This window comes from Geotrypetes seraphini, chromosome 3, assembly GCF_902459505.1.
Source record: "Geotrypetes seraphini chromosome 3, aGeoSer1.1, whole genome shotgun sequence".
Classification (NCBI taxonomy): Eukaryota; Metazoa; Chordata; class Amphibia; order Gymnophiona; family Dermophiidae; genus Geotrypetes; species Geotrypetes seraphini.
The window spans coordinates 403,755,891-403,770,033 of NC_047086.1; the positions used below are offsets into that span (position 1 = coordinate 403,755,891).

Consider the following 14,143-nt stretch of genomic DNA (forward strand, 5'->3'; position numbering starts at 1 on the left):
CAGGTGGGCTCTGTAAAAGGAAATCGTATACAGGGAATGCATTGTGTGAGGAACGGATTGGACTCGATCCTTGTGGAGACTCACTTGGCATAGGCCTTCTCCAGGAGAGCGCTCCAAAACTCATTGCACTCTGCCGAGTGGACAAACACCAGCTCCCCGTCCTTCACCGGCAATCGGTCATCAATAACCACATCCACCCACTCTCCAAACTGCCATATCTGTGAAAAGGCACGAGAAGAACAAGAGGACAGAAAACACACTTAGCCACCCTAGAGGACTGTGTTTCGACACTAATACAAGAATCTGTAGCAGGCCCAAGATGCACTTCTCAACCCAGGTCAAGAGTCAACGTGAAACTGGGAATGGAGTCTAAGATTGCTTTACTGTCGATCCAAATATGATCATATTACCCCTTTGCTCAAAGAGGAACATATGCTTCCAATTGCTTATAGAATTCCTTTCAAGCTTAACCTCTTCAGATTTTCCCTTATTCCTGGCGAGCCATCTGATCCCTTACGCACCTGAAAGGAACCTTTGTTCCTCTCATCAACACTTGCTGACTGCGCCATCTTGGATATTTATAGGGATTCCAGCATTTCAGTCATGGCCCCTAGTCTGTGGAATTCCCTTCCACTATATCTTAGGACTGAAAAATCTTTGAAAATTTTTAAGTCTCAAAAGACTCATTACTTTAAAATGGCATTTGGCATGACTCTTTTTTTTTTTTTTTTTTTCTTTCCTGCTAATACGGTTTTTCTATTCCCCTTTACCTTTTGTTGTCTTCCCCATAATATATTACTAATAATTCCCTCACTTAAAATTATTAATACACGGCGGCAATTCATTTTTTTTTGTCATGGAACTCACTCCCTATCTATTTAAGGCAGGGGTGTCCAATGTCGGTCCTCTAGGGCCGCAGTCCAGTCGGGTTTTCAGGATTTCCCCAATGAATATGCATTGAAAGCAGTGCATGCAAATAGATCTCATGCACATTCATTGGGGAAATACTGAAAACCCGACTGGACTGCGGCCCTCGAGGACCGACATTGGACACCCCTGATTTAAGGGAAGAACGCAATTTGGACAGATTTAAGAGCAAATTAAAAAGCTTTCTTTTTAAGGATGCATTTGATAATTAGAAAGTCTGACTAGGAGCCTCGTTTGAATTCCACTTCATAACTTCTCTGAAGTACATGGATCTCTCCCTTCCCGTTGTTTTTTCTCCATAAGTGACTTATTTACTATCAACGATTTGTATTTCTCTTCCCATCCTTTCCTTCTGTTTTAATATGTTTGTACGGTTAGGCTTTAATATGTCTTACAAGATTTAGATTTTGTCGTTTGTTTTGTTGTCCCCTAAAAATCTATAATTTTATTGATGTGTACATTGCTTAGAATTTTGAATAAGCGATCAATGAAATCTATATTAAACTTGAAACTTTAATCTTTTGTTCCCTTTACACTTCTCCCTCCGTATTCGCGGTGGATTCAGGCGGAACATAGCCGCGAATATGGAAAAAAACGCGAATAACTTTTTTTTTATGTTATTTGCGGTTTTTGGAAACAGACAGAGGTTTTACTACTGAAACCATGAAGGAGAGGCAATATCCCAGATATTTTAGGGCTTATGGCAGGCAAGCAGCGATTCCCAAAGCTGTTAGGGCTTTTAGCAGGCGATCCCCAGTGATTTTCAGGGTACAGTAATAGCGATTTTCTCCATGCATGCTGGGAAGCAGCATTTCCCTCTATGGATGCTGGGAAGCAGTGATTTTCAGGGTAAATGTTGGTAAGCTAAACTTTTTTTTTTATCAGTACAGTAAAAGAAAAGGAACTTTAATCACGACGTAATTTGGGGGGGGCGTAGTCAGCATGCAGAAAATCGCAAATAAGCAAAACCGCGAGTGGCGTAGCGAGAGTGAGAGGCGCCCAGGCCCTCGTCTCCACCCCTCTACCCCTTCCCTGATCCCCCCTTCCCTTCCCCAGTGTCTCTAATTGTTCACCGCTGTGAGCAACAAGAACTTCAACGTGCTCCTCGCGATCCCCGTCATCTTTCCCGCTGACGTCACTTCCTACTTTGTCAATGTCTCCAATATCGCTGCGCTCGCTTTGGTGCCTTTTAAGATTTCAGCACTAGTGTCAGTAGGGAAGAGTTTTAAACTGAGAAAAAAAAAAAAAAATAGGCTGCTGTTACAACTGTCCTGATGGGGCGGTGGATTGGTTTGCCGCGAAATGCTGGCCGCGTCGGGATGCTGAAAAAGACACCGCAGCGAGCCCAGCGATACTGGAGACATTGACAGAGTGGCTTTAGTCGATAGCGAAGCGGCTGTCAGTGATATAAGATAAAGATAAGTGAAAACAGAATCGCATCTCGTATTATTTCAACTACTGAATATGTTCATATCGTGAAGGCCCATCTCGCCTCAACTAGAGACTGTGCTTTTTTTTTTTTTTTTTTTTATTTAGTTCCACAGTTATGGAATAATTTGCCTATAGAATTGAGAAAAGAAGAATCGTATATAAACTTTAAAAGACATCTAAAAGCACCTTATTTTCAATTGGCTTTTTCAAATTGAAGAAATGAGTTTGGGAGTGCAATCTGTATTTTCAGTTTGCATGGACAGTAAAACCTTGGATTGCGAGCAACTTGGTTTGCAAGACAAGCAAAAGATTTTATTAAATTTTAACTTGATATACAAGCAATGTCTTGCAATACAAGTACATACAGTATACACGCGTCACGTCACCACAACTGAGTCGAGGTTCTTCTATCTCCGACGCTGCAGGAGTCTAGTGACTGTTCAAAATGAGCGAGGTCTTGCAATGCAAGTATGTATAGTATTTTGTATTAAAGTTTTTGGGTTGTGGAACGAATCGTCTGAGTTTCCATTATTTCTTAAGGGGAAATTTGTTTTGATATACGAGTGTTTTGGATTACAAGCATGCTTCTGGAACCAATTATGCTCACAAACCAAGGTTTGACTGTATTAGTTAACTTTTATTTAGACATTGGGACACTGGATCATCTGTTGTTCTATTATCCTTTGATACTTAGCTTCTGGAGGTCAATATGGGGTAGAATAAATTCCTCTAACATATGAGGCAGTTATTTGTGGTACAATATTACATGTTAAGCCCCCTTTAGATCAATATAAAGGCCGTCTTTTCCTTATAATGACTGGGATAGCCATCCAAATGATCACTCGAAACTGGAAGAACTGTGGTCGTTTAAATTTTTCGTTCTGATGGGCAAGACTTTGCTCTAGTTATAGATATGAAAGAATAAATGCTGAGAATTTGGGGCAAGGTAATATATCTGAATTGATATGTGGCCCATTGGTATCATATGTTACCTCCTTATAATAAAAACTTTATTTTTGTATGCCGCAGTACCATAACAGTTCAGAGCGGTTAATCATAATGGAGTCAGTTTTTTGTTCACTTTGGAACATATCCAGGGAAGGGTGGGAGGGGGTTATTTACGTTTTAAATTGATTTTTGAATATTTACACTTGGGATATTCAGAATAGGGTAAGGTTTTTATGGCAATATACGTTTTTGTGTTCATTGGATGGGTGGGTGGGGGAAAATGGTCCATTATGAACGTGTGAGAGTTGAACGTGCTTTTGTCGTATCATTATATGTCGCATTTGTCGTATTGCACTGTTGAAGTTTTGAAAATTAATAAAGAATTATTTTAAAAAACCTTTTATTACTGATATTCTGAGTGATATAAGGCTCCTTTTACGAAGGCGCTTTAGGGCCTTAACACACGGAATAGCGCACACAAAATGCGGCGCACGCTAGCCACTACCGCCTCCTCTTGAGCAGGCAGTAGTTTTTTTGGCTAGCGCGCACTAATCAGGTGTGTGAGCTAAAACCGCCAGCGCACCTTCGTAAAAGGAGCTCATAGGTTTTTTTTTTTCTTTCTTTTTCTATTCCTGAATGTTAATTGCATTCCAAACCTTGGCTGTTTTTTGTCACCTTTCATCCTGGGAGGGGGAGGGAAAATGGGATGGAGGGAAAAAAGGAAATGGGGGGAAGGGGAGGGAGGGAGGTGATAATGAAGGATTCTGGGTTATAATCTAAAATGATTGGAGGAATGATAATTTTATTTGATAATATGGATTATACGGAATGGAATTTTTAAATATGTGAATTTATTTCTAAGGAATATCTTTATTAATTATATGAATGTACTTTCTTTTTGCTCCTTCAATAAAAAATGTTTGAACATCGATTCTTGAATGGAGTTCTTTTCAAAATTGTTCCAAAATATATATTGTAAACCACTTGGATCCTTTTTTGGCTATTATGTGGTATATAAAGTTTTTAATAAACATAAACTGACACTAGTGGCTAATGAAAAGATTTTTAAAGTATGTAAAAGTGTCTAAAGTGTTTTGGGGCGGGAAAGGAGGTGATGCCAAGGACGGGAGTGCCATTATTAATGAGATCTTTTTGACCCTAAATCCCGGCGGTCCAACGCGCTTTCCGCGCTGGACGGCTGCCTCCTGATCAGTTCCCTGTCTCTCTTCCAGCAGCGCGGCGCACAAGGCAGGCACGCCCTTTTTGCGTGCCTGCCTGGTCCCGCGCCACTCCCTGAATGGCTGCCGTCAACTCTCACGAGTCCCGTGTTTATTTATTGACTTATTTATTATAGTGATAATTTATCTAGCCATTAGATGGCAGTGTCACCAGATTCAAATTTGGTTCTATTCTGCTAAGTTTTCTACTGCTAATCATCATCATTTTTTTTTTTGTTTAAATCTTTATTGATTTTCAAACTTTGATCGTGCAATGCAATTGGTAAATCATAAAATACTGCATAGAACGCACTATCAGCTATATAATTATTACATTAAACAGTCATTTACTCCCATCCTCATCTTAATTATTAATACAATAATACATAGGATGTGATTTCAATATTATAATTAAATATTTTAACTCCTCAACGTACATTTCCCTCCTCCCTGGATGTGTAAAGAAATCTAATGAAAAGAGAAGAAACATTTCTCATTATCATTTTTATAACGCTGCACGTTATTTCGTCCAAAGGTGGATGGACAATAAAAAGTTAGGAAAATGCTTAGAAAAATAAGAGGAGACAGACCCCCAAAGAGAAAGAGATGAGGCAACACCAGGATCGCTGGCCCTTCGGGACAAGGTCCCTTTAAGTATCCGCTGCCCCTAAAAGACAGAAAGAGGCAAAGACAGCCACAGCACAGCTGGGACGTTTAGACAACCTTTTAGAATTAATTGCCTTTTAATGATTTGGCAATATAACTACTTTAGAGCCAGTAAAGGGCTATTGATTAAACGCTGTGCTTGGTCCCTCCTCTTTGGACATGCCTGCAATACAAAATCATTGTCGAGGCCTTAATGAGGGAGGAAGAAGGGCACAGAGTGACCGAAACCGACAGGGCCTCCGTCTTTCTCCAGAACGCCTTAGGACTTTTTGATCCTCACAGAGTAAATCTTTAGACTAAATCTAGGTTTCTTTGCTTAGTTACAGAGAATCCAGAGAGTGGTGGATGCCTAGAATCCCCTCCTCAAAACCACTGACATAATTCAAAAATATGTGGGATCAACAAAACAAATCCCAAAATAGAGAAAGGACAGCATATAAAAAAAAACTTAACACATCATTTATGATGGGCAGAAGTGGTGCTTAGATGGCAGCTCCAGCAGCGACGGACTTCTATGGCCAGACAGAACAGAACAAGAACATAAGAACAGCCATACTGGGTCAGACCAAAAGTCTATCTAGCCCAGTTTCCTGTTTCCAACAGTGACCAATATAGATCACAAGTACCTGGGAGAAGCCCAGATAGTAGCAACATTCAATTCTATCGATCTCAGGGCAATCCATGGCTTTCCCCCATGTCTGACTTAATAACAGACTATGGACTTTTCCTCCAGGAACGTGTCCAAACGCTTTTTAGGATGGGCTGGAATGAGTTTTGATGGCAACTCCAGTAGTTGGGAAGTACGGCCAATGTGGGCGGGGCTTGAGGCACCTGGGCCAATCAGGCCTTAAGGTCCGCCATACTGAGGATGGCGGGCCTGCCGGATGGCAGGCTTGGGACCCGTCCGTCCACCTTTGCTAAGGTACAGAGGGGGTGTCAGTGGTGGGGGGGGGGGGTCGTGGGGTTTGGGGGGGCCAATCGTGGGTTCAAGGGGGTTGGGCTCCCTCCTGCCCCGATCAGGGGGGGGGAGTCTTGGGTCGCCAGAGCAAGAGGGGTTGGGCTCCCTCCTGCCCCGATCTTGTCTGGGGGGGGGTGGATCATGGCAGGAAAGATTAGGCATCTCTCCTACCACGATGGCAATTGGCCGCCCCGCCGAACCGTTGTTCGGGTGGGGGTGGGTGGGATGGCTGATCGCTGTTGCAGCAAGGGAGATGGTTGAAGGAGCGGGGGTTGATTGCCATCGTGGCAGGGGAGATGAGCCATCTCTCCTGCCGTGATGGTTGCGGTGGGCAGGCTGCCAGGGTCGCTGAGCTCATCGCGGCAGCCGTGATCAGCTCAGCAGCCCCTTTTTTGGCACTTATATCTGTTTTAACTTGGTCTAAGTCAAAACGTATAAGTGCCGACTAGGCAGCCTGTTTTTGGTTTTGGTTATACCTGCTGTACGCCTATGTCTAGGTCGGCCCACCTCCCGCCCTTTCCCCTCCTCTAAAAACGCCTCTTTTCTCTTTGTGCGTTTAGAGGCAGGGGAAAGGCCTAAGCTGGTTTTAGATACGTCTAAAACTAGCTTTGATTAGGGTACTTGGACGATCAGGTTTTTTGATCGTCCAAGTACCCATTTAGGCCACTTTTTAGATGGGTTTAAAAAAAAAAAAAAAATTATTATTATGAGCCCCATAACAAGGGAGGCAATAAACAAAAACATAAGTTCAACCAACATACAGGCAAAAAATGAGTACAAGGGGGATAAAGAAAGGGGAGGTGACAATGAAAACAAAAAGGTTGGGGAGGGGAAGGAAAGTCACCATGAAATTATGTCCAAACAATTTAGGATATAAGCTAAGAAGTTGAAAAGAAAGACTGATCCATTGCATGAGTAAGGTAAGGAAAAGGTTAAGAGCAGAAAGCCAAAGGAAAAGAGAAGCACAAATTTCAGTTGTGGCTTAAAAGTCAAATGGGTGTTCCTCTGCCCCTGGAAATATCCCAAACTCACAGAGCCAGGCCTGAAGAAGCAGAAGGAGCTCTACCTGGAAGTGGAAGATACCGGCGTAGTCCTCCTGGAAACCCTGTCCATGTGGTACCACCCTGTGCAAGAGATCCTCATTGAGGGTGAGGGAGCCGATGGCAGCCAACAACCAACAATCGCCTGCAGCAGAGAGAGAGACACAGCCATGGAAAGAGGTCTTCTAGAAACAGCCGCAGGCCCTGCAGCCCCCTTGGGCCAAACATTCTAGACTGTCCCCTTTGAACTCACTGTGGTTTTCAGCATAGCCCTAATGAATATGCATGGAGGAGATCTGCATGCCTGTCACTTCCATTATATGCAAATTTCTCTCATGCATATTCATTAGGGCTAGCCTGAAAACCTGATTGGCCTGGTGGTCCTCCAGGGTTGGGAACCACTGGTTTAGATCATTCAAACTGGTTTCTGAAGTACAATGAATTCTGAATACTGGTTTTTCACATCTACCCCTGCCTGTTACCCGGTACACCATGACGAAGGACCCATAGGTCATTTCATCTTACTGCAACGTACTACACAGGTTGTAGAGGGTGAATTTTGTGTACCTAACAGCCCCTCACAGTCCTCTGCTTGGGAATCACCAGTGTGTGGTTGACTCACCCTGTTAGTCCATGAAGAAAGCATAGCTGCTTACCTATAACAGAGTTCTTCATGAAAGGCAGGATAAGTCAGGCAGACAACCCTCTCAGAAGAACCCGCCTACAGCTGGAAAATACACTGGAGGCGAAATGAGTGGGCCTGGTTGTGAGCAGTGGCTAGCTAGAACATGCTCAAAAAGTCCTTTCCAGACCTTTTCTGAGCTCTAGGAGAGCTAATGCATCCGTGGCACCATCGGATGTCATTACCAGTGTATGGTTGACTTATCCTCCAGGCAGGCAACAATGCTTATCCACATGGTTATTAACTCCTTTAAAAAATGGAGGGGATTGACATGACAAGAGTTCCTAAAGTATGAGCCCACCCCAGGGACTGACCGCATCCCCCTGATATCTGCCCCCTTCAGTATGACTAAAGGAATGAACATAAGAACAGCCATACCGGGCCAGGTCAATGGTCCATCTAGCCCAGTGGCTAATCCAGTTCCCAAGTACCTGGCAGGAGCCCAGATAGTAGCAACATTCCATGCTACCGATCCCAGGGCAAGCAGTGGCTTCCCCCATGTCTACCTTAATAGCAGACTAAGGACTTTTCCTCCAGGAACTTGTAAAAATCTTTCTTAAACCTAGCTACACTAATCCAGGCATCATGCTCATTACTCACCCAGCGCTCCCTGACAGATGTCTGTCCTTGTCGCTCCACCAACAATGAAATGAGGGTCATCAACGATCTCCTACATGGGGTAAGAGAGGAAAATATGGTTTTAAGCTCTACCGGTTGTCTCAGGTCAGAATGGGACATTTTCCTGTTTATAAATTCTTGTTGTGATCCGCTGGGAATTTTGTGGTTAAGTGGGATATATATATATATGGAAATTAAATGAATATACACAGACTTCTGTATCCCAGTACACTGCTGGCATTTCACCTTCAGCTTTCGGTTCAGAGATTTACGAGCTGAGCTCTTTTTTTTAAAAAAAGCTTTATTTATTTACATATTGAGTAGGCAGCTCACAAACCATATCTCAGTTATCAAACATACACAATATATGGTAGGCACATTTTATACGGTATTTGGCTAACAGAGACAGTTCTTGGGTCCCTCCTTGACGATCTGCACAGAAACTGTGACAGGGAATCTGCCTCAAAACTAGTTTTGCTGGATTTCTCAGCAGCCTTCGGCGTGTGGGGGCAAATGTTTTGAAGCCGCGGCACACTAAACGCGAGGCCACGGCTGGAGAGATGTCCACGCGATGATTTCACGCACACATGCGATGTCATCACGTTCATGTACGCACACGTGCAGGTGCCCTCCAGTCAAAGCCCTGAGCCTCCTATGACCGCTGGTGAGGGGGCGGGGAGGTGCTGGAGAAGGAGAGGCACCGGCGTCTGCTGTCTACAGGACGGGCCTCTCGCCGCGGGAGGCACGTCCTGTAAGCAGTCAGCTGGCACTGGTACCTCTCCTCCTCGCTACAGGGCTGTAGATCTTAATATCATGCTTACAAGACTGGCAGAAACAGGCATCGGTGTCAGTTCTGTCACTGAACTGTGAGGTGCCACAGGGGTCCGTACTTTTACCCATCTTATTTAATATCTACCTGAAGCCTCTGTCTTGAGCTGCTTCGGTCGATGGATACAACATTCTATATCGATGCCGACAAACTGGAGCTTTGAGTAAACTAACTGCCCGTCTAACTGCAACTCATGAATGGGCAAACAGCAACAAACTCTGCCTGAACCCAAGCAAAACAGATTCTTTGGGTTCGTAACACAAGTGGACAAACATCTGACTTCAAAAGATCTTTTGGAAAGTATGAGGGGGAGAGTGTGGCGAAGAGACCCCGGGCAAGTCACTTCATCCCCCCCATTGCCCCAGGCGCATTAGACAGATTGTGAGCCCACCGGGACAGACAGGGAAAAATGCTTGAGTAGCTGAATAAATTCATGTAAACCGTTCTGAACTCCCCTAGGAGAACGGTATGGAAGAATAAATAAAGTGACTACTGAACAATTTCTGTTTTGGTTGGGGAGTCTGGTGGTTAAGTAACGAAGAACCCTGAAACTATCGAAACTCTACTACAGTATGACGATACCAAGGAGAACAAGGAACACGAGGTTCTCCTACTTACAATTAGGACTCAACCGGAAGCTCTCAGACATGAACAGTGGAAAAATGTAAATATGTTCACGTTACCACACAAAAGCAGAAATGAGAAAAGTCTATGCAACTACAGAAAGAGCGCCAACAGCCATGGATGGGAATGGACATCACCGACTCTTGGAATCTTTCCCAAGCTCAAAACTAAATCTATTACCAGACTCTGAGAGTTACATGTAACTTGAGTTGCATTGGCTTCCAATGGATGCTCGTGTTTTGTTTAAGTTGGGTTCTTTCTGCTATAAGGTTATGCATGGTACCATTCCATTTTATATGGCTAATACATTTTTTTGAGCATCATATAAACATAGTAGAAAATCTCATGTTTACTTTTCTACCACTACAGGGCTGTAAAAGCAAGAAATTTCTAGACCATGCTCTAACGTTTCAAGCGGCTTCTCACGATAGAGTAGGGGTGTCAAAGTCCCTCCTTGAGGGCCACAATCCAGTTGGGTTTTCAGGATTTCCCCAATGAATATAAGAACATAAGCAGTGCCTCCGCCGGGTCAGACCATAGGTCCATCCTGCCCGGCAGTCCGCTCCCGCGGCGGCCCAAACAGGTCACGACCTGTCTGAATCACTAGAAGGGGCCCCCTTGCCACCTTGGTTTCCCATTGAGTCCTATCTTCCCATCGAAGTCCTAACCCTCCGGTCTTGCACATGCACGACCTGGTTGGGTGTCTATACTTATTTCCTGGTTAGCTTCCTATACCTGTGTTACATCCCAGCTCCTCCCTCAGTATCCCACGATCCCTTTATCCCTCAGGAATCCGTCCAATCCCTGTTTGAATCCCTGTACCGTACTCTGCCTGATCACTTCCTCCGGTAGCGCATTCCAGGTGTCCACGACCCTTTGGGTGAAAAAAAAAACTTCCTTGCATTTGTTTTGAACCTAACTCCCTTCAGTTTCTCCGAATGCCCCCTTGTACCTGTTTTCCCTTTCAGCCTGAAGAATCTGTCCCTATCCACCCTCTCTATGCCCCTCATGATCCTGAAGGTCTCTATCATATCTCCCCTGAGCCTCCTTTTTTCCAGAGAGAAGAGCCCCAGCCTATCCAACCTCTCGGCGTATGGGCAGTGTTCCAGCCCTCTTACCAGTTTCGTTGCTCTTCTTTGAACTCTCTCAAGTACTGCCATGTCCTTCTTGAGGTACGGCGACCAATATTGAACGCAGTATTCCAGATGTGGACGCACCATCGCTCGATACAATGGCATGATGACTTCCCGCGTCCTGGTTGTTATGCCCCTCTTTATGATGCCCAGCATCCTGTTGGCTTTTTTCAAGGCTGCTGCGCACTGCGCAGATGGCTCCATTGATGCATCCACCAGCACACCCAAGTCCCTCTCTAGACTGCTGTCTCCCAGCAATCTCCCCCCCAATTTGTAGTTGAACAACGGGTTCTTTTTCCCTATATGCGTGACCTTGCATTTTTCCACGTTAAAGCGCATTTTCCATTTGTTTGCCCAGTCTTCCAGCTTGTCCAGGTCCCTTTGCAGGTCCTCACACTCCTCCCTGGATCTAACTCTGCCGCACAGTTTGGTATCGTCTGCAAATTTTATAACCTCGCACTTTGCCTCCTTTTCCAGGTCATTGATAAATATGTTGAAGAGTAACGGCCCCAGCACCGATCCCTGTGGCACACCGCTCGTGACTCCCCGCCAGTCAGAGTATTGTCCCTTTACTCCGACCCTCTGCAGTCTACCCGACAACCAGTGCTCGATCCATCTGTGCACATCCCCTCCCACCCCGTGGTTCCACAGCTTCCTAAGCAGCCTTTCATGTGGCACCTTGTCGAAAGCCTTTTGAAAATCGAGGTAAATGATGTCTATGGGTTCCCCATTGTCCACCCGACTGCTTATTCCCTCAAAGAAGTACAAAAGGTTCGTTAAGCATGACCTTCCCTTACAGAATCCATGCTGGCTTGTTCTCAGTAGGCCATTTCTCTCGATGTGCTCGCAAATACCATCCTTGATCATAGCTTCCACCATCTTCCCTATAATTGAAGTCAGGCTCACCGGCCTGTAGTTCCCGGGGTCACCCCTCGATCCCTTCTTGAAGATAGGTGTGACATTCGCCAGTTTCCAGTCCTCTAGTACCTCTCCAGTTTTCAAGGATAGGTTGCAAACATGCATGAGATTTATTTGCATGCACTGCTTTCATTGTTTGCTAATAGATCTCATGCACATGGGGAAACCCAACTAGACTGCAGCCCTCGAGGAAGGATTTTGACACCTCTGCGATAGAGAATTTCGACCGCTGTTGCTCGGAGCTTGTTCTTATAAGCATTTTAGAGCTCAACACTTGGTCAAATAATTTTCTCGCCATTATTATATTGTTTATCGTTTATGATCTTTTGTAAACCGCATAGAACTTATGGTTACGCGGTTAAGAAATAATAATAACTTTATTCTTCTATACCGCCATAATCGTGCGATTTCATTGAAGAGAGCTGGACAATCAGCGAGTTACAATATGCTGATAGTCAGTGAAATTACAGAATGCAGAATCTTAAAATGCAGCGAATTACAATATACAGTTATGTTATGTTACATGGAAAACCAGAGCTTAATTTTGAGAGGAAGGGGCACAACAGCTTAAAACAGATTTACTTTTCAGACTCCAGAGCAGCAGCGTTGTCCTATTCCATCTCTTCAGAACATAAGAAACGCCTTTGCCGGATCAGACCTAGGTCCATCTAGTCCGGCGATCCGCACACGCGGAGGCCCAGTTAGGTGCTCCTTATTGGAGACCCGGATTTCCCGTATCCCCCGATGTGATTTGCAAGAAGGTGTGAATCCAAGTTGCGCTTGAAACCCAGAACAGTAGTCTCTGCCACCACCTCCTCTGGAAGAGCGTTCCAAGCACCCGCCACTCGTTGTGTGAAACAGAACTTCCCGACATTTGTCCTGAACCTGCTGCCCCTCAGTTTCAGGCTATGACATCTTGTCCAGTCAGCCTGCAGGACCCCAAAAAGTACATAAGAAAAGCTAGACTGGGTCAGACCAATGGTCCATCTAGCCCAACAGTGGCCAATCTGAGTCACAAAATCCCAAAGTGTAACAAAATTCCAGAATCTCAAATAGTAGTAAGATTCCTTGCTATTGATCCCAGGGCAAGAAGCGGCTGCCCCCCACGTCTGTCTCAATAGCAGTCGAGATTGTATGCTACTTACCCCCAGGGACAAGCAGTGGCTTTCCCCAGACTTTACCTCCAGACATTTTTCCAAACCAGGAGTTCTCGCAACCCAATCCCCGGGACACACCCAGTCAATCAAATTTCCAAAACATCCACCATGAACATGCTTGAGATACTTCTGCATACACGACCTCCATTGTAGGCAAATGTATCTCATGCATATTCGTTCTGGGCATCCTGAAAACCTGACTGGCTAGGTGTGTCCTGAGGACGGAGTCGTGAACCTCTGGTGTATTAACTGCTTTATCCACTCCCAGTTTGCTTAGACTTGGGTTTTCCAAATGTGGGCGATGCATCAATTATTTTTTTTTTTTATTTAATAAACTTAAACAAATTTGCTGCGACAATGAGTTCCAAATCCAGAGCTTAACTAAGCATGGAGTCTTTCTGCAGAATGAATCTGTAATGCTATTCGATGGCCAAATGCCAAATGGGCTGAAGGCTGGATGTTGATTAATGGACTGAAAAGACGGAAGCTGATTGATTGTGAGAAATGATGCCCATTCCAGGAGAGGAGAGGGGGAGGGAGGCCGTGGAGTGTTTTGCTTCCTAGATCCCATTATGGGGATTCTGTGCAAAATTATGCAGAGTTTATGCACAGAATTCCCCCCATCATAAGGCCTGGAATCCCCCCCCCCTCTCATTACTTTTTCCTCCTTAGGCTCCAGTCTCCCCCGTTCCATCTCTCACTCCAACTGCTGGTCTCTCTTAATTCTGTCTACCCCCAAATCTTCTCCCGCATGCAATGCTCCTACTTCTCGCTCCCAACCCCTCCCCGGCACACACCCTCACCTCTCATTTGTGCTCCACTTCTCCCCAACTATCATTGTACCTCTCCACCCTTCCCATGGAACATCCTCAAGCTTGATCTCTCCCCACACAGCTTCTTCTGCCCCCACTCCAGGGAACAACCTCAGCTTTCACTGCTTCCTCCCCTATTTCCCCCCCCCCCCCAATTCTTAATTGCACACAATACTCATTCTC

General features: G+C 44.8%; 1 protein-coding gene across 5 annotated transcripts in view; it reads right to left on the bottom strand.

Annotated features, from left to right (window-relative positions):
- Window positions 1-14,143, bottom strand: part of CAPN11 (calpain 11) — a 148,724-nt gene that overhangs the window by 88,709 nt on the left and 45,872 nt on the right. For all 5 annotated transcript variants that reach the window (XR_004538739.1, XM_033936851.1, XM_033936852.1 and 2 more), the window contains 3 exons: window positions 8,470-8,539; window positions 7,214-7,332; window positions 85-218 (listed from right to left, as the gene is read on the bottom strand). Coding sequence is in view for 4 of the 5 variants with exons in the window: in XM_033936851.1 (XP_033792742.1) it covers window positions 85-218; window positions 7,214-7,332; window positions 8,470-8,539 (323 nt within the window). In the remaining variant the exon portion in view is untranslated. The remainder of the gene's footprint in view (window positions 1-84; window positions 219-7,213; window positions 7,333-8,469; window positions 8,540-14,143) is intronic.